Raw genomic sequence first — 22,100 nt, 5'->3', positions numbered from 1 at the left:
AACCCGTTACCGACCACTCCCGCGATTTATTCGAAAATTTATTCCTGCAGACCTCTAGTTCAGTGTGGTTTAATATTCCCTGCTGAAAGTCCAAACACTGTAGAGCAAATCCACCGATGCATAGCTCTACAAGTCCCAAACCAAGCAAACCAGTGGCGACAGTGGAGGAACAAACTTCACCAATTGACCAAAGTGAAGGGAAAAAAACTCTTCTGAATGAAAATATAGTTCTGATTTATTCCACTCATTGTTTTTAACATTCATTAATGTAATTTAGATTTTAAGAGTATATTCAAGCCTAAAATTATAATTCACGCTCCTATTTTTTGAGCTGTGAAATTGACAGTACTCTAACTAGGGCTGCACAATATATCATTTCAGCATCAATATCACAATGTGCAAATCTGCAATAGTCACATCGCAGGATCGGGAATATAATTAAGCAGGAAACACAGTTCAGAAAACGTGATTGTGGAGTCATTGCAGCTTTAATCTAATAGTGTAAACGACTTTAATTTGTTTGCATTTTTGAGGCCGGCGACTGTAAGATTTAGTCAAATTTAAACCATTTGGGCACAAGACATGATAAAGTTTGCCACTTTAACAAAGATTAAATGTGTTTATTTATTTATATAATAAAGACTGTACTATGTTACTTCAGATTTGATCATTTAATTTCTGTCCCTGAATACTGTTAAACTCCAGCGAAAACCATAAAGATCTGTTTATTTCATTTTTATATTAGTTCTGCTGTTTTCATCTGTGCTTTAGTTAGTTCATTTTATTTAATATATTGTGTGCAGACGCACTTTTGTACAAAATCATTTCAGTCAAAATCAAATTATGAATTTTGACAATCGATTTCCAAAATAGAGTCATCTTGTGATATTATATTGATGTCGCAGAAACACAAACTATCACAATGTCATTTTTTTACAATATCGTGCAACCAATGACGTTCTATGGAAAATGAATAAGATAGTGAGTAGGTGTGCTCATCAAGTGTTGCGAGCATCAGATTTTAAATGCACCACAATTTCTCCAACACCACCGATGTTATTTTCTGATCAGTCTGCACTGATGGCGGTCTGTGCGTATTTTTGGGGGATCTGGTCTGTGCCAGCCCTCTAGACCCGCCCCTTCAGATGAGATGATGGATGTTTCATTAAGTGTCTTATCTCTTGTTTAGATTGAGGTTGTGCTAATCGCGCTGGATCAGTGCGGCTCGTCTAATGACAGAAGGATTGCACTGATCGATAAGAATCGTGACCTCTACCTGACCTCTGTTAGGAAACTGGGCCGGGCCCACAGCATCTATAAGATTGGTAAGAATTCTGATCTGTAAGGCCTCTGTTAAAAGTGACCTATTATGGCGCTTTTTACAAGATGTCAAATCTTTGATGTCTCTAGAGTGTGTGTGTGTGTGAAGTTTGAGCTCAAAATAGCACAGATAATGTTTTCTACCTCTCTGAAGCTGACCCATTCAGGCTTTGATCCTAACTGTGGTGTTTTGGTGACTGTTGCTTTAAATGCAAATGAGATTGTGCTCTTTTCAGAAGAGGGCGGGGTTACAGATGCCTGTGTGTCAGCATAGTGGCAGTTCAAAACACTAATGGTGGACGGCTGCTTCTCACTCAGGGCTGTTTATGCTAATGAGGGAGAGATGGACACTAGTGGGCGGGGCTTTCCCCTCTGATGACACGTACAAAGGGAGAATGTCAATCAAAAGTGTTTCTGCAGACTGTTTTTATCAAGTCTGATTATAACAAACAGAATTAATTAATGTTTACCATTATAGGCTGGATATGCACTGCTGACACACAACTGGGTTTAACCCTCTCATTCATGCAAAAGTGATCTTTGCGTAATCGCTCCCCTTTAAAGTTTAATTGATTGAGTCTTGTAAATCATCCTCAGGTTCGATGGTCGACACGATGGCCTGGAACGACTCTGCAAACATCCTGTGTGGAATCCAGGACAACCGGTTCACAGTGTGGTATTACCCGAGTGTAGTGTTTGTGGACAAAGACCTGCTGCCTAAAACCATCTTCACCAAGGACAGCAGGTACTCACCTGAGAATTCGTAAAAAAGTGAATAACTTAATAAAATAAGAGAGATCGTACAAAACATCTATAATTTATTACTGTCCTGAGTAAGAATCATTCATTCATTTCCTTCGGCTTAGTCTCTGATCTATCAAGGGTCACCACAGTGGAATGAACCATCAACTTTTTACACAGCGGATGCCCTTCTATCCACCAGTGTTCATTTTGACAGCAAACTTTTAGTAATATTTTAGTCTTCTGACTTATTTTAGTGTTAGTTGACTATATTTCAAGAGATTTTAGTTGACTTAATCTACTCTTTATTTAGTTGACTAAAATATGTTTGGTTTAATTTGTGTAATTTAATTAAATATTGAATTCATTTATTTATACAAAATATTCTAACTTAAAAATAAATAAAACTCTTATAAAAATATGCCATTAAATCTTTGAAAGTGCTTACAATAGTTCACTTTGCAATGTCAGTCTGAAGCAAGCTTTACTGTTGCTGTTACATGCAGGTGCTCAGCTGTAAAGCACTGAATAAATTAGCAGAGTAATGACATATGCCCAGGGCCAGACGGAATCTGCGGACGTTTTTTGCTATTTATGCAGAGAATTTTGGTAAAAATCTGCAGATTTCTGCAGAATTATTTTAGGAGTATCATAACTAAAACCTTAATTAGGGAAATAATAAATAATATCTTTTAAACTTTTATTTAATGTTTAAAATTGCAAATCTAATTAGACTCACTTTATTTGGTAAACTAAGCCAGTCTCTCATATAATATATCTACTAATAGACAGAAAATATTACTGTACAAACTGCATTGTGCATAAATCAGATGAACAATTTCATATTAGAAAAAACTGTACAAAAGCACGCACATCTTTCTTAATTGGGTGCTCAGCCAAAACCGCAAAAAGTGCAAATGAAATGTATTCATGTGTATGTATATGTATATATGAACGATTGTGTATGTATACATATGCATGTATGTATATGTTGGCATATATGCGAGAGGAGATCATGTGATCCGGAAGTGTATAAAAAGAAGCACCTGACTGTGATAAACATTGTCTGATGAAGAGCCGGCGGCTCGAAACGTTACACGCTCTGTGTCAGCCTTTTTAATTTAATAAATTTGTATTTTTGGAGCCTTGGTGTTGCCGCCTTTGGTTTACATTTTCATATTAGTCAATAATACTACTGTAATTAATTAAAAAACTAAACAAATTTAGATTTACACACATTTACTCAAGTAAATAAACAGAATTAATGATGGGCTAAAAATCTGCAGAAATCTGCACACGCAGATTCCGTGTGGGCTACATATGACTGGCAAATGATAATGTGTTATCTTGTAAAATGTGCACTCGAATTATAAAGCGAAAATGTACGTCAAAATTAAAAGTGTGCTTCACTTCAAGACAGTTTTGGTATCTTATATGCAACTCTTTGATAAACGGAGATAACAGCACTACAGTATCATTACATCCTTACAGACGTAAGAAAAAATCCCATCTTTTTGATAAAGCAGTTAGCTAAAGCAGTTTTTGGTAGAGGTACTCTGTAAATGGCTGTTGTCATGACGATCGTTGCAGACAGCGTGTGAACCTAGTTAGAGGGTTAGCTAAACTGTAGCCGCAGCTGAAATGAATGCTGTGAGGAAACTACTCCTTAAGAGAATGAATGCCATGATCATATGAATTTAAGAGTGACCGATTAAATCAGTTTTGATGTACAAGTAAATTTGAAGTAAAGTAAATATTCTAAAGGTCAGCGAGAGGCTATACCGTTTCAGTTAAGCAAAAGCTCAAACATGGGTAAATAAAAGAATCTTGTCTTCTGCAGTGAGTTCAGTCGTCCTCCTCAGATGGTGAGCTATGTGGGCAGTCAGGTGACCGTCAGACGTGTGGACGGCTCTCTGGTATGCACTGCGGTGTCACCGTACCCCACTTTACTGCATGAGTACACCAGCAGCGCCCGCTGGGAGGATGCTCTCCGCATCTGCCGCTTCGCCAAGGTCAGCACAGCATTCACTATACCCTTGTTCAGTCACGACGTATGGAAAACAACTCAATTGATAACACTGTCTCCTAACAAAACACGACAAGATTCCAGTGGCAAGCAAATCGTCTGTCCACATCAAACACGACATTTAAAACACCAACCACTGCACTCCCAATGCTTTTAATCAAATAATACCTACTAAACCTTGTTTAAGATGATTATTAGGCTACTGAGGGACTGATGTTGTTGGTTTGCACTCTGAATTTCATTTTCGAAGCATCTGCTAGTTATTTTACTGCCTATTTTTGCTGCTTTGAGTATGGCAATAAATGTCAGGTAAAATGTATTTAAACCAAGCGGCAACCTCCCGCTCTCCCTCAGGAAGCCAATATGGAAGTAACTAAAACTGCAATTCATCCGAAATCGTGGCCGCTCCTGCCTCCAAAACAGAGCAAATTTCAATTGAGCCCACTGTTAGAATGGCCAACTTTACAGCAGAATAAAGGTGTTTACAGCCTGCTACAAAAAAAGATTTTGGTTAATACAGCTAATATTACCCTTCATGACAACTGTGAGGGGGTGAATTTTTTTATAACTCATCCGTTTCCTTTATATTAAGTTATATTAAGTTTGCATAATTAAGGGCGTGGCCACTTGAATGACAGCTAGGTCTCGCTGGTCGCCGTCACGTCACCTCAGCTGAATCCTGCAGATTAGCCACTGAACTCGGCATATTTAACGTATCTACAGTGCACTGAGTAAATGAACTGGTGTACCTCAAGGAACTGTGCTTGATCCGTTTTTGTTTTGCTTATGTTTAATATGTCGATATTGTAGTCACAATGTCCAATTTTTTGAGAATTATTTTATAATAATATAAAAAAATTACAATAATTTCAGAAAACATTTCTAGTTTTTTTTTTGTCATTTAACAACTGAACACAACTAATTTCAATAAATACTTGTAATAAAAAAAAATTAAGTTCAATTAGGCAAAATACGATAAGCTCAGTATAAAAAAAAACTTAAAAGATACTTCAACAAATGTGTACATGTGTGTGTGTGTGTGTGTTATTTGTGTTAATGTGTGTCTTATGTTGTGGTTTCTCGTCTTGTCTCTGTGCTGCTGAGGAGGAGGTATGTCTTTCAGTTTGTCTCTGTGTTATTGTCCTGCATTATCATGTGTGACACCAGTAGAGGGCAGTGCTGTTTTAATATCACAATATAGCAGAGTCACACTATTGAAACACAAATAAATGAAATATTAAAATGAAATCAGTTCTCTAAATGTCACATTTCACTACAAGGCTTTCGTTTGCTATCATTCTATTTTTATATGAGCTTTTGATCCATGTCATTCCTATCAGTAATTAATTTCTAAAATAAATAATATAATAAAGAATCTATTCATTCGAGAATGCTTGGCATATGTAGTTCATAATATCTACATACAGTTCATTTAAAAAGGGATTTTTAGTGATTTTTTTTCACGCTCAAACGTGAAATATAAGGTCAATAGTTTTAATAAAAGTTGATCTCAGCAGCTTTAATAAATACTCTTAGCTACAAAACTTTTCCTGCTGTTTTGGAGAACTCTTAGTGGTAAAGATCAAATGTTTATTAAACACAGGCCCTGATTTTGGTGTTTTCTCTGCAGGATCAGACGCTCTGGTCGTGTTTGGCTGGACTGGCGATGGCCAACAGGGAGCTGAGCACAGCAGAGGTGGCGTACGCAGCTATAGGAGAGGTGAATCTGTGAATTCCGGACAAAAGACCTCACATCAGGGGCTCTTCCGGCAACTTTAAAGACATTTACCTCATCATTTACTCTATGTTAAACACAAAAGAAGATATTGTAAGAAATACTGTTACCCACACTGCAGAAAATGCTGTTCTTACATAGAGTTTTTGTCTTGTTTCTAGTCCAAATATCTTCAAATTCTTAAATTAAGAAGCAGTTTATAGACAAGCAAATCAGATTTTCTTGTTTCAAGCAATAATTTTTTAAAATTAAGTGAGTTTTTCCCAAAAAAACAAGCTGAATATTCTGCCAATGGATTAGCAGAATAATCTTACGTTAAAAGGAAAAACTAGATTATTTAGCTTACGCCATTGGCAGAAACTCAAACAGGTTTGGAACAAGTGAAGGATGAGTAAATTAGTTATCAGATTTGGACGTGCTATTCCTTTAACACCGCTCTCTGTGTCTGGTAGATTGATAAGGTGCAGTACATCAACTTCATTAAAGATCTGCCATCTAAAGACTCGTGTTTGGCTCACATCCTGCTGTTCAGTGGACACGTGCAGGAGGCCGAGGCCACGCTCCTGCAGGCCAACCTCATTTACCACGCCATCCAGATCCACATCAACCTCTACAACTGGGACAGGTGTGAAACGGCTTCCTTTCATTGCATAAAACAAGGGAAATCTTGTTAATATTAAAAATTCACATAAAAACCTTACGCACACACAACTGAGAAGGTTAAACTGTTTATCCGGTAAGAAAAAAAGTGCATAAACTATGATAGAAACACACATAAAATCCAGCTTCAAAAAAAGATGCATTGGTGGAGTTTGCAGTTTTTCCATCACATCATAAAAGATCTGAAATGCTGTTTTGCTCTTTCTAAAGCTGCGTTCACACCAGATGCGGCACCCGCGTCAAGCGCGAGTGATTTACATGTTAAGTCAATGGAAACGTGCGAATAGACATCCTGCGGTGCGATACGCGCAAATGGCGCGGCACGAATGATGCAAATGGCGCGGGGCGAATTGAGCGTTTTGCGCGTTTGACGAGCGTTTCACGTGAATCTCTCGATTTCGAAAATCTGAACTTCAGCGTACATTCGCGCCACGTTAACCAATCAGGAGCTTGCTCTTGTGGGGGCGTGATTGTGACGTAGAAACTGTTGTCGGTGTTCCGAGGAAAATCCTCCAGCCTTCACCGACAACAGTTCATCAAACTCGCCTTGGCTCAGTCAGAAGCACCGCTGAAAGCCTCCGTCATCCAGGTTCAGTTTCTGGAGGAGTTTATGAGCTCACAGAGCTGGATGCACCTCTGAAAGGATGTAGTGGACTCAGACACGACCCTAAACATTTCGACGCTGTTTTTCAGCCTTCATAAAGCACATAAACACTGTTATTTTCTTCATAAAATCCATGCTAGCCATTTAGCTATGAAGCTAGAGTCACCGGGCCGACAGAAGCCCTGTCCATCACGCGAATCTGCATCTGTTCTGATGTGAATTTGACACGCGAATGAAGCGGGGTTTGACGCGCGAGTGAAGCGAGTAAACTCAAATGTTCACGCGGCTATTTACGCGCAAATAGCGCGATTTATCCGCGCGTTCCGCATCTGGTGTGGACACAGCATAAAACCCCTCAGCAGTCAGTCCGTCATCACAGCGCTTCAGTTTTATTACTATTCCTTCCAGAACGGTCTTGAGCATCTGTCTGCGCTCCCATAGAGCGCCTCACGCCTCCAAAAGCCACCGCGTTCATTGCGTTTCGTCTTCGTCTTCTCAATTATTAGAGCAGAAAAACACCACACTGGCAAATCCCAACACACTAAACTACATTTCTCTGACTAATCTGCTCCAGTTTGTGAAGAAGTGATGATTTTGTTCTCTTTAGTCTCTCATCGGATGCATTTTGCTCATAAATCTTTACATGGAAAAATTGCTACCAGTGTTAATTTCATCATTGATTATAGGGGCAAAACATGTTCATTGCCTATAGCTTGACTCAAACTTGACATGTCCTTTGCACTAGTAATATGACTACAAACTTTGAATGTGCACGCCTTGATGCGCTGACTAGTCTATGACGAGATTAAAATGTAAAAGAATATCAAATGTTAGCGATATAACTTTTCGTAACTGTTTAATCTGCTGCATTGGGTTATTCATTCATGTTCATTCACATGTATTCAATCACGTTACTGTCAAGTGTCTATTTATTTCAAGCCATTTCCATTGACGAAATGAACAAGACGAAGTGAATTGATCCAACCAAATTGGCACCACTGATAAACTCTTAATCAGCATCGCTATTAGCCATATAATAAGTGGGGGAGTTCTCAAGGCCTATCTGAACTCAAACTCCCCTCTCACTTTACAGACGGGAGGGAGCCCAGGGCTTGAGGCTCTCTCCCAGGACAGCACGCCAAACACGCTTTAATATCAGTCATCAGCTAAATGTGAACTCTTGAAGACCAATTTATGTCTGTGTTCATGTAATGATTATACAACAGCATATAAACAATCATAAACACATTCAAGAAACAAGAACAGCATGTAAATGTGCTTGTAAAATGGCTTTAATGTTATTCCTGAATCGTCACTTGTCTGGAAGTGGACCACAGATTCAGAACCGGGCTCATTTGGACACCTTCTGCTAAAGCTGTCAGTAGTTAGTAAGCATTGTTTGTAGGGTTGAACCCTGAACTCGCTCATCCCTCCAGTGGAGATCAGATGAGATGACAGAAGCAGCACAATCAACTAAGACATGTTATTTTGTGTAGACATGATGGACGATATATACTGCATCACTAAAAATGACTGAAGTCATGTCCATGTGTTGCACGCTAAGTCGATATGTTGACTATTGTGACAGACCTGCATGTGTGTGTGTGTGTTGTGCTCATGTGTTTCTCTCTGCAGGGCGCTGGAGTTAGCAGTCAAGTACAAAACCCACGTGGACACGGTGCTCGCTCACAGACACAAGTTCCTGCAGGACTTTGGCAAACAGGAGACCAACAAGAGATTCCTGCAGTACTCTGAGGGAGTATGTTCACCCGCATGTCCATTTACACTGTTCAGACAGGATTAGTTTCCCGAATGCTTCTCATTCACTAATAATTGTGTACATTTTTCATATATATACTATACTTTTCGTATACTTTTCCTCTTGTGTCCAGGTGGAGGTGGACTGGGAGAAGATCCAGGCTAAAATTGAAATGGAGTTCGCTAAAGAGCGGGAAAGAGCAGCCAACTCGTCTGTCAGAAGCAGTGTGTCTGTTCGGCGATAAACACACACTTTCTTATCTAGTGCAGGTAAATCCAGGCTGGACAGACACTGATTTATACACACACACTGTCAACATGCATCATGTCTAGTTCTGTTTTATTTATCTATAACAACCTCTTGGTGTCTTTCAGAAGAGATTTGTTTTGTTTTTTTTAATAAATTGAGATTTAAAAGAGCAATACTTGCATTCGTGATCGAGTGAATGAGACGTGTTTACACCTAACATCCATCTTCTGTTATCCAGTTACAAACAAAACCATCAACAAACGAGATGAAACATCTACACTCACCGGCCACTTTATTAGGTACACCTTGGTTGGTCCCGTTTTTGCCTTCAGAACTGCCTTACTCCTTCGTGTTGTAGATTCAACAAGCTACTGGAAATATTCCTCAGAGATTTTGCTCCATATTGTCATGATAGCATCACACAGTTGCTGCAGATTTGTCGGCTGCACATTCATGATGCCAATCTCCCGTTCCACCATATCTCAAAGCTGCTCTATTGGATTGAGCTCTGGTGACTGTGGAGGCCATTTGAGTACAGTGAACTCATCGTCATGTTCACCAGTCTGAGATGATTGAGCTTTATGACATGCTGCGTTATCCTGCTGCCATCAGAAGATGGAGACACTGTGCTCATAAAGGGATGGACATGGTCAGCAGCAATACTCAGGTAGGCTGTGGGGTTAACACCATGCTCAGTTGGTACAAATGGACCCAAAGTGCGCCAAGAAAATATATATAATAATATATATCATCATGTCAATACCACAGCCTCAGATTAGACCATTAGCATCTCGCTCAAAAAAAAAAAAAAAGTGTGGAAAAAAGAGGTAAAAATCTTTAAAAGTTAATTTTTGGGTGAACTATCCCTTTAAGGATCTTACTGCTAACCAATAGCTTACAGATTTTTACCACAGTCTCTTTAAAAACATTGAAATCACTGTCATGTTTTACAATCCTAAAAAAATGTGGCATTTCAAGCACTGTAATAATGTGAAAATTATAACCCGCACTGCACTCAGATCAGCCATTAACACATTTTTCTGCACGCATAGAGCTAGAAATCACATTGTGAAACAAACCGAATGCAAAACAGCTGCTACACTGAAACAATTTAATTTTTAAATTGTATTATAGATATTAGATGTCATTATAGATTTGCGTTTATTTATAATAGAGCCAAAACGTCTGTTAAAACATCAACTCGTCACACAGAGGACACAATATATAATGACAGAGAGTTTCTGGCTCGTCTGCAGCGCTCCTGTGTTTGAGTTCAGAGCGTCTCCATCATGATTTTTCACCTCCTCATATGTCGGAAGCAGAAAAACTGGAGAATTGAAGCACTTTTAGCTTAGCTTAGCATAAATCATTGAATCAGATTAGACCATTAGCATCTCGCTCAAAAAGAAAAAAATACAAAAAAGTGGGGAATAAAGGGTAAAACTCTTTAAATGTTAATTTTTGGGTGAACTATCTCTTTAAGGATCTTACTGCTAACCAATAGCTTACAGATTTTTACCACAGCCTCTTTAAAACCATTGAAATCACTGTCATGTTTTACAATCCTAAAAAAATGTGGCATTTCAAGCACTGTAATCATGTGAAAATTATAACCCGCACTGCACTCAGATCAGCCATTAACACATTTTTCTGCACGCATAGAGCTAGAAATCACATTGTGAAACAAACCGAATGCAAAACAGCTGCTACACTGAAACAATAGAATCTGTAAAGTGTATTAAAGATATTAGATATTATTATAGATATGTGCTTATTTATAATAGAGCCAAAACGTCTGTTAAAACATCAACTCTTCACACAGAGGACACAATATATAATGACAGAGAGTTTCTGGCTCTTCTAGCCGTCTGCAGCGCTCCTGTCTTTGAGTTCAGAGCGTCTCCATCATGATTTTTCACCTCCTCATATGTCGGAAGCAGAAAATCTGGAGGATTGAAGCACTTTTAGCTTAGCTTAGCATAGATCATTGAATCAGATTAGACCATTAGCATCTCGCTTAAAAAAAAATACAAAAAAGTGTGGAAAAAAGTGGTTTAACTCTTTAAATGTAAATTTTTGGGTGAACTGTCCATTTAAGGATCTTACTGTTAACCAATAGCTTACAGATTTTTGCCACAGCCTCTTTAAAACCATTGAAACCACTGTCATGTTTCACAATCTGAAAAAATCTGGCATCTGAGACACACACACTGTATTCACATCAGCTACTAACACACATTGTGCATGCAATAGTGCTAAGAAAACACACACAATATAAAAGGCAGGAGTTTACAGAGAGTTTCTGGCTCTTCTCGCCGTCTGCAGCGCTCCTGCGTTTGAGTTCAGAGCGTCTCCATTGCCTTCCATCATGATCTCCTCATATGTGGGCAGATTTTTCACCTCCTCATAAGTCGGAAGCAGCAGAACCGGAGAGCTGAATCCCCCTGAGAGCGAGTCCTGGGATAATGTGTGTCCGTGCAGGAGAGACGGCTCCTCTGGAGACTGGCGTCTGGGACGGGGACACACCACCCGCTGGATGAAGTATCCCACAATGAAGAGCAGCAGCAGGATCAGCAGACCCGACAGTCTGCGCACCAGCCAGTCCAGGTTATCCAGAAAACTGTGCACTTTACAGCATTGGGCGTTCTGTTGGCTGCTGTTCTGAGGATTGCAGCATTCCTGGTCTTCCTCACACTGGATCTCCGCACAGTTTTTCAGCGCAGCGCAGGAGATGCCCAGAAACACGGGAGCAACACTGAGAAACGTCCTCGCTCTCATGCTTTCTATGCATTAGATATCTGATGCTCCTTCAGGCATGCACCAAATTTACTTTCTGAATCAACTCTGGAGAAGTGTGTTGTGTAGCTCTGTTCATGCACACACACACACACACACACACACACAAAAACAAATTAAATTGTAGAGCAAATGTTATTAAATCACCATCTTCTGCGCTCTCCGTCAGTCTGTTTGAGTTTCCGTCCCTCAGAATGAAGAAGGTGACTTTTATAAAGCCACCTGATTAAAAATGCATGGCACTGTTTCTCTGTGGGTTTGAATGGAGCCATTACTGCTCAAACTATAAACACCAGCCTTACTGATGCGCTGAGCTATATTTCATTTTGCGTTATACAGTTCATCTTACAGCGTAATGAGATTAGCGAGGAGTGAGTAATGCTGATGAACAGGGTGCAATTGTTTGCTGGAGCTTCTTGTGATTACGGATCGATATTGGCGATGTTATTAAGGCTAGAAAAGGATTTAAGTTCAAGTGCATAATCAGCTGTGATAGGTTTGGAAGCCTGTTTCTGCTACTGAATTAAAAACAAAAAGGTTATTGCGACTTTTCTTCTTGAAATTGCGAGCTGTAAGCCAATTTTGTGGGATATTAACTCACATTTCTGAATTATAAAGTTAGAATTCTGAGGTTAACAGTCATTGCGAGTTATAATCACACTTATGAGGTAAGTCACTTGCAAAACGTCACAATTCTGAGGTAAAAAGTCTTAACTGCGAGTTACAATGTCAGAATTCTTAGATAAAAGTGATAATTGTGAGTTAGAAAGTATGAATTAAGAGGTAAAAAGTCACAATTGCAAATGATAGCGTCAGATTTCTGAGGTAAAAAGTCACGATTGCGAGTTATAAAGTCAAAATTCTGAGGTAAAAAGGCATAATTGATTTATAAAATCCAATTTCCAAGGTAAAAAGTCGCGATTGCGAGTAATAAAGTCAGAATTCTGAGGTAAAAAGTCGCGATTGCAAGTAACAAAGTCAGAATTCTGAGGTAAAAAGTCGCGATTGCAAGTAACAAAGTCAGAATTCTGAGATAAAAAGTCGTAATTGTGAGTTATAAAGTAAGAATTCTGAGATAAAAAGTCATAATTGCGAATTATAGTCAGAATTCTGAGGTAAAAAGTCATAATTGTAAGTTATAAAGTCAGAAATTTAAGGTAAAAAGTCACGATTGATTTATAAAATCTAATTTTCAAGGTAAAAACTTGCATTTCTAAATTCTGAGGTAAAAAGTTTGCGATTGCGAGTAATAAAGTACGAATTCTGAGGTAAAAAGTCAATGTTGCAAATTATAAAGATAAAATTCTGAGGTAAAAGGTAAAGATTGATTTATAAAATCGAATTTACATTCCGAATTCTGAGGTAAAAAGTCATGATTGTGAGTTGTAAAGTCAAGAGTTCTGAGGTAGAAAGTCATAATTACGAGTTATATTAAGAATTCTGAGGTAAAAAGTAATTGCGAGTTATAAAGTCAGAAATCTGAGGTAAAAAGTCACGATTAATTTATAAAATCTAATTTTCAAAGTAAAAATTAGCATTTCTAAATTCTGAGGTAAAAAGTTGCTATTGCGAGTAATAAAGTAATTCTGAGGTAAAAAGTCACAATTACCAGTTATAAAGTCAAAATTCTAAGGTAAAAAGTCAAGATTGATTTATAAAATCCAATTTCCAAAGTGAAAATTCGCATTTCCGAATTCTGAGGTAAAAAGTTGGATTGCGAGTCATAGACAGAATTCTGAGGTAAAAAGTCGGGATTGCGAGTTATAAAGTCTGAATTCTGAGGTAAAAAGTCGTGATTGCGAGTTAGAGTGCCAATTCTGAGGTAAAAAGTCGCGATTGCGAGTTATAAAGTCAGAATTCTGAGGTAAAAAGTCGCGATTGCGAGTTATAATGCCAATTCTGGGGTAAAAAGTCGTGATTGCGACTTCGTTTTCCAGTAGTTTCAACGATGAACGATGTAAAAAGTATTCCCTCTGATGTGATATTTTAATTTTTCAAAAAGCTATGAAGTCAGAATTCTTTGGTAAAAAGTCGCAATTGTGAGTTATAACGTCAGAATCATGTATTTTGTTAGGAGTTACAGATGAAAACAAAATTACAGTTGAATGAGGGGACGCAGATTTAGACATGAAATTTAGTAATTGTACTGTAATGTAAAATTATTAATCCAATGATTACTCAATATCTTATTTTAATTTATCACACTAAAATGTTTGTTAAAAAGAAAATTTCATTTGTGTATAATATATATTAAGGCTTGCCATGCAGTGTTAGATCTGGAGGAACCGTCAGCTTTACAATATTGGCTTTATGTGCAAATGGAGGCTAAATTGCGTTACGAGCCTCAAAAAAGGCAGAATGACTGTGCAGTATACATTTACCAAAGTTTGCTTGTACGGCTCAAGTCGATATTCACTTCTCATAAACAGAGCTAATGTCCAATTGGTCAAATGTGATTACTGGAGCATTATACCATCAAATACACTGGAACAGAGTCAAGTTGGCCAGCCAGATTCATGAGGGATCGGGTTTCTCACTGCAGTCGCTCTCATTTACTGAAATATGAAACTCAGTGTCATTAGCAGAACATTCAAATAAACATTTGCTGACAGAGACTGCAGCTAGCATTGTTTTAATGGCGGCTTCTTCACAGCACTTTTTGTAAACAGGATTTTTATACTCCATCGTTCAAAAATAAGCATAAATATATCCTATTTTTGATTTGCTACCATCAAATGTTTCTTTGCAGTGCATTCTTGACTAGCTTTTATGGTACTTTGTTTTTCAGTAGTTTCACAATTAGATAAAAGATGAGTGATGTAAAAGATAATCGTTTTGATGTGATATTTTAATTCTAATTAAGTTATGAAGTCAGAATTCTGAGGTAAAAAGTCACGATTGTGAGTTATAAAGTCAAAATTCTGAGGTAAAAATTTGCAATTGTGAGTTATTAAGTTAGAATTCTGGGGTAAAAAGTCGCAATTGTGAGTTATAAAGTCAGAATTCTGAGGTAAAAAGTGATAATTGTGAATTATAAAGTCAGAATTCTGAGGTAAAAAGTGACGATTGCGAGTCGTAAAGTCAAAATACTGAGGTAAAAATTCGCAATTGCAAGTTATTAAGTCAAGATTTTGAGATAAAAAGTCGCAATTGTGAGTCGTAAAGTGAGAATTCTGAGGCAAAAGGTCATAATTGCGAGTTATAAAGTCAGAATTCTGAGGTAAACATTCGCAAATGCAAATTATTAAGTCAGGATTTTGAGATAAAAAGTCGCAATTGCGAGTCGTAAAGTCAGAATTCTGAGGCAAAAGGTCATAATTGCGAGTTATAAAGTCAGAATTCTGAGGTAAACATTCGCAAATGCAAATTATTAAGTCAGGATTTTGAGATAAAAAGTCGCAATTGCGAGTCGTAAAGTCAGAATTCTGAGGCAAAAGGTCATAATTGCGAGTTATAAAGTCAGAATTCTGAGGTAAACATTCGCAAATGCAAATTATTAAGTCAGGATTTTGAGATAAAAAGTCGCAATTGCGAGTGGTAAAGTGAGAATTCTGAGGTAAAAAGTTGTAATTGCGAGTTATACACACACTGCTGATAATTTCTGTTTCCTTTTCGAGCTACAGCTGACCACTTATCTTAGTATGGATGTCTAGTTTAGTGTGGTCAGTTTGCTCAGTAGCTCACCATGTATGGCGTTTTATTTCGGAGTGGGATTCGAGTCCAACGAAGGATGGTTCGAAGGATGGTACAAATTGTGGTAAATATACATGGACGCGATGGATTTTCCCTTCTAGTTGGTTTTTTTAAAGATGGCCCATATTTCACGATTTTCAAAAATTTAGCCCTGTGCACATATCTCCATTGAGCCTGGGTTATCATTTTTTAAGTATGCCACTTTTCGTTATTTTGTCACAAAATTTGATCTATTAGTTTACGTTCAGACACAAATTTCCTCTTTTTTGTGTTCCTCTGCCTCAGAAGACTTATGTATATTCATGTATCTTGAATAAATTGCAAAAGTACTTGTGGTACATGCTCATGGTGCAATGTAAATACAATTGTTTTGATCGTCAGGACTCAGGAGGGAGAATGTATTAGTACGAAAGATATTGCAGACAATATACAATAGGTTAAAATTTATGTTGAGGAACATGGGAAAAAATGAAAATTGGTATGTGTGAATTGATGAGATAAAATTTCATGCCTATATAACAAACGGATGTAAGACTGAGTTGAAATGAGACATTTGCGTACAGCGAACACGCCGTTAGAAACCAGTTTGAGATGGTTTGAGTTTTGCTGCATGTCCATTATCCGGCTGGAAGTGAGGGTTTCACTGTGGTCACAAATGGGTGGATATGGTCAACGTCAATACTCAAAGTGCGTCAAGAAAACATCCCACACCATTACTCCACCAGCAGCTGAACCATTGAATCAAGGATGTACTCGCTCATTTATAGTTGCCAAATTCTGACTCTATGATTCTTGAATGTTGCAGCAGAAACCAAGATTCTAACCTGAAACCCTTTTCCAGTTTTATTTGCACACTTCAGTTCCCAGTTCTTCAGTTCTAAACTGCAGTTCCCAGATGACAGCAGTGGTTTTCTCCTGCTGGAGCTCATCAAGGTTTGACACGTCTTGTCTTCAGAGATGGTTATTTGACTTACAGTACTCTTGTCTTTCTATTGGCTAAACCAGTCTGCTCATTCCTCCGACAGCAGCACTCACTTACTTACTCCGGAAGCAAACTAATCCTTTAGGTCCGTACTGTTACAAATCATCAATTTAGACGGCATCTCTCAAGTGTTGAGCCTCTGGACGCAGATCAATGTTTTATTGTGATGACTAAGGTTGTGATTTAGTGGGAGACTTCACTATATTCAGCTACCCCAAAACCTGTTCAGCAGTAAGAGTCGCCTTTTCATTTTTATGTATACTTGCTTGTATTCCTATTCTCTTAGTATGTCAGTTTTCAACCACATTCACTAATTTTTATTGCCAATTTTATTCATTAGTTTTTTATTTGATTTTGGATTTCAGCATCTGGGATTGAAAGAGGCTGGATTGACCTCCCCCAGATCCACCTCTTCATCTTTGGTTCAGAAATGCTATATGCCTGTCCGTCAAATTAAACTGAATGTACTAAACTGTACTGATTTATTTCTCCAGGTCATGGGTGTGCGAAACCAGGCACGTCTTAATTTTACCAAGTACGATCTGGACTAACATCTATGTTGATCCTGGAACATCATTTTTGTTCGAAAATGTAATTCACACCCCTAAACCCAACCATAACTGTAGATTATTCCCAAAATCAGAGGGAAATAATAGTTAAAATAATAATAGTAGTTGAACAGCAATCATGGAGAAGTGCATAAACCTAACCGTAAGCCTAAAACATAAATGGTAAACATCCCTTAATTCTGATTGGCTGATTGGAATGTTGTTCCAGGATCAACATAGATGTTTTAATCCAGGAACATGACCTAGGCTACTTGCTGAAATTAGGTTGGTAAGGGTACCAGACTGAACTTCAACACTGAATAGACATTGGTTCCCAAAGATCTTCCTTGTTTTGCTTCACCTTTATGGTTTCGTCTTAGGAGAATGTTAGTGAGGTGATGGAATCATAGGACTGTTTTTGCTTACCCGGAAGCAATCTCCATGGCTGATTTCAGTGAACACGGAGAAAACGCTCAAATGCTCATTAGCAGCCTAAAAAAAAGATCTGCTTCCAGGTGTTACATAGACAGCGTCCAAAATCGAATACCTCCCTACTATATAGGTGGTACTTAGGAGTACCAGGTAGGAGCTGTTATGGTACTAAAAATTCAGTATTAAATAAAATTCAGCCTATTTACTACAATTCGCAATTATGTCCTTTTACTTTTACTATGACTTTTTTTATAAAGTTATAATTCTGAGGTAAAAGGTATTGCGATTGCGAGTTATAGTCAGAATTTTGAGGTAAGTCGTAATTTTGAGTTATAAAGTCAGAATTTTGAGGTAAAAGGAATTGCGATTGCGAGTTATAGTCAGAATTTTGAGTTTAAAAGTCGTAATTTTGAGTTATAAAGTCAGAATTTTAAGGTTAAAAGTCATAATTTTGAGTTATAAAGTTAGAATTCTGAGGTAAAAAGTCGTAATTGTGAGTTATAGTCAGAATTCTGAGGTTCAAACTCATAATTGTGAGTTATAAAGTCAGAATTTTGGGTAAAAAGTCATAATTTTGAGTTAGAAAGTCATAATTTTGGGTAAAAAGTCATAATTTTGAGTTATAAAGTCAGAATTTTGAGGTAAAAAGTCATACTTGCGAGTTATAGTCAGAATTTTGAGGTAAAAAGTCGTAATTGTGAGTTATAAAGTCAGAATTTTGGGTAAAAAGTAATAATTGTGAGTTATAAAATCAAAATTCTGAGGTAAAAAGTCATACTTGCAAGTTATAGTCAGAATTTTGAGGTAACAAGTTGTAAATGTGAGTTAAAGTAATAATTCTGAGGTAAAACCCAGCAAACACATAACCTTCCCCTAACGTTCCCATATGGTTCCCATTTGGTTATTTTGTTGGGAACCAAATAAGAACGTTCTGGGAACGTTCTCTGTAGGTTATTTTTTGGTAACCAAAATATAACCTTCCCAGAACGTTCCCTGCAGGGTATTTTCGATGGTTATTTTATAACCTACAGAGAACCTTCCTAGAACGTTCCCTCTAGGTTTTATTTAGGTTTTTTTAACATAACCTTGAGAGAACCTTCCCAGAACGTTCCCTGTAGGTTAAGTTTGGGATTTATTTTATAACCAAAAGAGAACCTTTTTAGAACGTTCCCTGTAGGTTATTTGTTGGTTTTATTTTTGTAACATAGAGAGAACCTTCCCAGAACGTTCCCTGTAGGTTAGTCATACTTGCGATTGCGAGTTAGTCAGAATTCTGAGGTAAAAAGTCGCAATTGCGAGTTATAAAGTCAGAATTCTGAGCTATAAATCTGAAATTACAGCAAGTTTTGACCCAAAACACTAAAGCATAAGGTGACAAGTTACTGTCCTATTGTTCAACCAAAACCATCACTGACCTCAAGGGGGCCTCATACACTGTGGTAAACCATCATGGTTTTACACAACCTACATAACGTCTACTTAATTTGATGTTATTTCATTTGTGTATTGTTGAGCACTCCTTTTCCTCAGTTGTATTGTTTCTGTGTGTAGCCTAATGGCGCGTATACAGGCTTGCAGTAAACAAGCAAGTTCCCGCCACTTCCTGCTGCTGCCAGTCGCGGAAACACCAGCGTGCGCGTGTGTAATGTGTGTGTGCTGCATGAATGGGTTCAGGATTGACCGGGTTTATTGTCTCTTATCTGTAAATATCTCCTCACGGAATATCTGAGGCGCTGTCTTCGCGCGCAAATAATGGTCGCGCACATGGCAGATTATGCAGAAACAAAACATCTGACCGACGGGTGAGTTTTGATGGCGAACTGCTCCATAACACCATAGTCTGCTCTGCACGCGCTCAACAACAACAAAGCGTCGCGCAAAACCGAAAGTAACACAATAACTACATTTACGAGTCACCATACTGACTCAGCGTTCAACGCATCCATTTATTTCTCCTGTAAGCTCTTAGTAATGATCACTGTTATTATTAAAGAGCAACACGACCATATACACGCTTAATTGTGCTTTTTTGGTTCTTATTTTATGGTTATAAGCCGAAAAGTTAAAGATGTTATAGTCAAATTTAGACTTGTGTAAGTGGCAGGTCTCTGGATGCGATTGTATCAGGAATACTATGGGAAAGGAAGGATGTACTCATTAATATTAATAGCTGAATATGACGTACAACCCTTTTTAAGTGGATCAGTTTTTAAGAAAACGATGACATTTGATTAATTACAAATATCTATGATACAAAACGTCTTAAGTTACTTATAAAAAGTTACCAAGTAATGTATCACCAGTAACTAACACCTATTTACTTTTTAGTGAAAGTAACATGAAATTGTGCGCTGTTTTTTAGTGTTTTCTGACTTCAGATTGTTCTTTTTTACGCAATGCTGAAAGGTAATATTGTCATATAAATGGTGTGGTTTAATCCGGGTCTCATTTACAGACCATCAGTTTAATTTACTGTTTTATTTTTTTGTAAATAATAGTGAGAATCGCAAATACTCCTCACTAAGCAAAGTTTATTCATAAACATATTTGGAGAGGCTCACATGCTTATAATTGCTTGCAGCTGGGCCTGCATTATTCAATTTATGATTGACCAATCAGATGATTCCTAAGCCACTATAAATACCATCGCTGCGCCCGAAACGTCTACTACTCAATACTGTATTTGAATTTAAACGTACTACTCGGCCGATAGTAAAATAAATTCTATACAGTATGAATGTGAAAAGTAATAATGGAATTTGGACGTACTACATCCACCATTTTGTCATGGTCACGTGACCTACCTGCGTCAGTTGCGTCGCTTCACTTCCATTCTTGAATTCTCTCACGGGGCATTATGGGATAGCGCAGCTTGCATGGGATGCGCACTCCAGAATCTCGGCGGAAGTAGTAAGTCATCCGGGTACTTCTCGCATACTGATTTTCGAATTCTATGAATTCGGATATACTACTCGGCTCGTATACTGATTTTAGCATACTATATAGTATGGAAGTATGCAGTTTCGGACGCAGCCCATGAGTTCTATATAACAGCCATATTCATTTTGAAGAATCCCCCCTTCCACCCCTACTCCTCTTCCTTTCCTGGATGGGTGGCACGGTGGCCCAGTGGTTAGCACTGTTGCCTCACAGCAAGAACGTCACTGGTTCTAGTCCTTACTAAGCCATCCAACGTTTCTGTACGGAGTTTACACGTTCTCCCGGTGCTCATGTGGGTTTCCCCCGGGTTCCTCCACCGTCCAAAAACATGCAACTTAAGTTAATTGACTAATCCAAATCAGCACCACAGACATGCTCCTAAGTAGTTATCTCTTAAGAGCGATCACTATCTGTTCAATAGCTACTACAGCAGGGGAGTTCTCCAGATCTACCTGAGCTCAAACTCCCCTCTCGCCATGCAAACGGGAGGGAGCCCCGGGCTCGAGGATCTTATGAGCTCAGGGCTCTCATGCCAAACAAGCTTTATAATCAATCATCAGCTAAGTGTGAACTCTTGAAGTACTGTATATCAGCTCAAATGTAATCATATAATATCTACTAAAATGCTGAACATATTGCTTTTCAATAAATAGATCATATAAACAAGCATATTATTCAATAACATTACTTAAATTAGTATAAACACTGCACACGTATTTACTTAAGTAAATAAATGGACTTAATTAGGGGTTAAAATCTGCAGATTTCTGTATGTGCAGATTCAGTGTGGGATTAATGAATGATAAATTAATAATTCAATATATCAGATCAGACAAGCAGAAAGGCCTTTAAGAATCAGATTATCCCCTATATTGAAATTAAACTAAACTTGAAGAGCTTGTATCAGTAGGGATGAGCAAAACAACACATTTCTCTTACTGACTAGTCAGCGTGTTCCTTTGTGATTTAAGCACAGCTCTTCAGTAAGGTAACTGTTCAACAAATAAATAGATCAGATAACCATCACTTGCTTTTATTGCACAGCAGTATCAATGGCCATATCAGAGCGGTTCAGAATGAATTATGCACTTCCCGAACGCATAATGATGCACTTGAGTGTAACCCGAGCGCCTGCACTGACAGAGCGATGCCTGCTTCACAGTCAAGAGTTTATTACTGGAGGATTTGCGATATTGTGGCGTATAACAACACTTGTTGTGAATAATAAGGGCTCCACCGTTCACAACAGGCCCAGTGTTGCCAGATTGAGCGGGTTCCCATCTAATTGGGCGTTTTTTGAATTTGATTGTGCGTGTAATAAATGGAATAGGCGGTTTTGAAATGTGAATTTTATATGCAACTCATACCAGTGGCTCTCAAAGTGAGGGTCACAGGACAATGAAGTGGTGATTTCCAAAAATCTATTTATTTTTATAAATGGGGTGGAGGGAGGGAGTCTTCCAAAACGAAGATAAGGGCTGCGTCCGAAACCAGTAGGTCCTGCATTTGAATTTAAACGTACTACTCGGCGGTTAGAAAAGTGCATTCTATACAGTATGAACGTGAAAAGTATTAATGGAATTGGGACATACTACATTCGCCATTTTGTCATGGT

The 22,100-nt window shown here is 38.0% G+C and overlaps 3 protein-coding genes and 1 long non-coding RNA gene across 35 annotated transcripts in view; 3 read left to right on the top strand and 1 right to left on the bottom strand.

Annotated features, from left to right (window-relative positions):
• The window catches only part of ift80 (intraflagellar transport 80 homolog (Chlamydomonas)), a 42,525-nt gene extending 30,467 nt beyond the window's left edge, over positions 1-12,058 (top strand). For 4 of the 19 annotated variants that reach the window (XR_015508573.1, XR_015508570.1, XR_015508577.1 and 1 more), the window contains 9 exons: positions 1,190-1,325; positions 1,918-2,065; positions 3,902-4,073; positions 5,718-5,807; positions 6,275-6,447; positions 8,722-8,845; positions 8,979-9,114; positions 9,333-9,761; positions 11,420-12,058. Coding sequence is in view for 8 of the 19 variants with exons in the window: in XM_087282863.1 (XP_087138989.1) it covers positions 1,190-1,325; positions 1,918-2,065; positions 3,902-4,073; positions 5,718-5,807; positions 6,275-6,447; positions 8,722-8,845; positions 8,979-9,089 (954 nt within the window). In the remaining 11 variants the exon portion in view is untranslated. 19 annotated transcript variants of the gene reach the window in all.
• On the bottom strand, positions 8,363-12,077 carry c15h3orf80 (chromosome 15 C3orf80 homolog). The gene has a single exon (XM_087283687.1). The coding sequence runs from the start codon at positions 11,870-11,872 to the stop codon at positions 11,384-11,386; it is 489 nt and encodes a 162-aa protein (XP_087139813.1). The 5' UTR covers positions 11,873-12,077; the 3' UTR covers positions 8,363-11,383.
• Positions 12,078-16,819: 4,742 nt separating this feature from the next.
• On the top strand, positions 16,820-18,984 carry LOC147833545 (uncharacterized). The gene is made up of 3 exons (XR_015509004.1): positions 16,820-18,186; positions 18,227-18,375; positions 18,811-18,984. It is a non-coding gene; the product is annotated as an uncharacterized LOC147833545 (long non-coding RNA).
• Positions 18,985-19,159: 175 nt separating this feature from the next.
• Positions 19,160-22,100, top strand: part of si:dkeyp-97b10.3 — a 31,771-nt gene continuing 28,830 nt past the window's right edge. For 12 of the 14 annotated variants that reach the window (XR_015508905.1, XR_015508904.1, XR_015508903.1 and 9 more), the window contains exon 1: positions 19,160-19,347. Coding sequence is in view for 2 of the 14 variants with exons in the window: in XM_087283567.1 (XP_087139693.1) it covers positions 19,298-19,347 (50 nt within the window). In the remaining 12 variants the exon portion in view is untranslated. Of the gene's footprint in view, positions 19,348-20,457; positions 20,551-22,100 lie in introns of those variants that run through there. The other 2 variants (XM_087283566.1, XM_087283569.1) reach the window with 2 other exon arrangements.

The sequence above is a fragment of the Danio rerio genome, chromosome 15 (genome assembly GCF_052040795.2).
Source record: "Danio rerio strain M-AB ecotype USA chromosome 15, GRCz13ab, whole genome shotgun sequence".
In the NCBI taxonomy this organism is placed as follows: Eukaryota; Metazoa; Chordata; class Actinopteri; order Cypriniformes; family Danionidae; genus Danio; species Danio rerio.
This window is presented reverse-complemented; position numbering and strand designations above follow the sequence as displayed.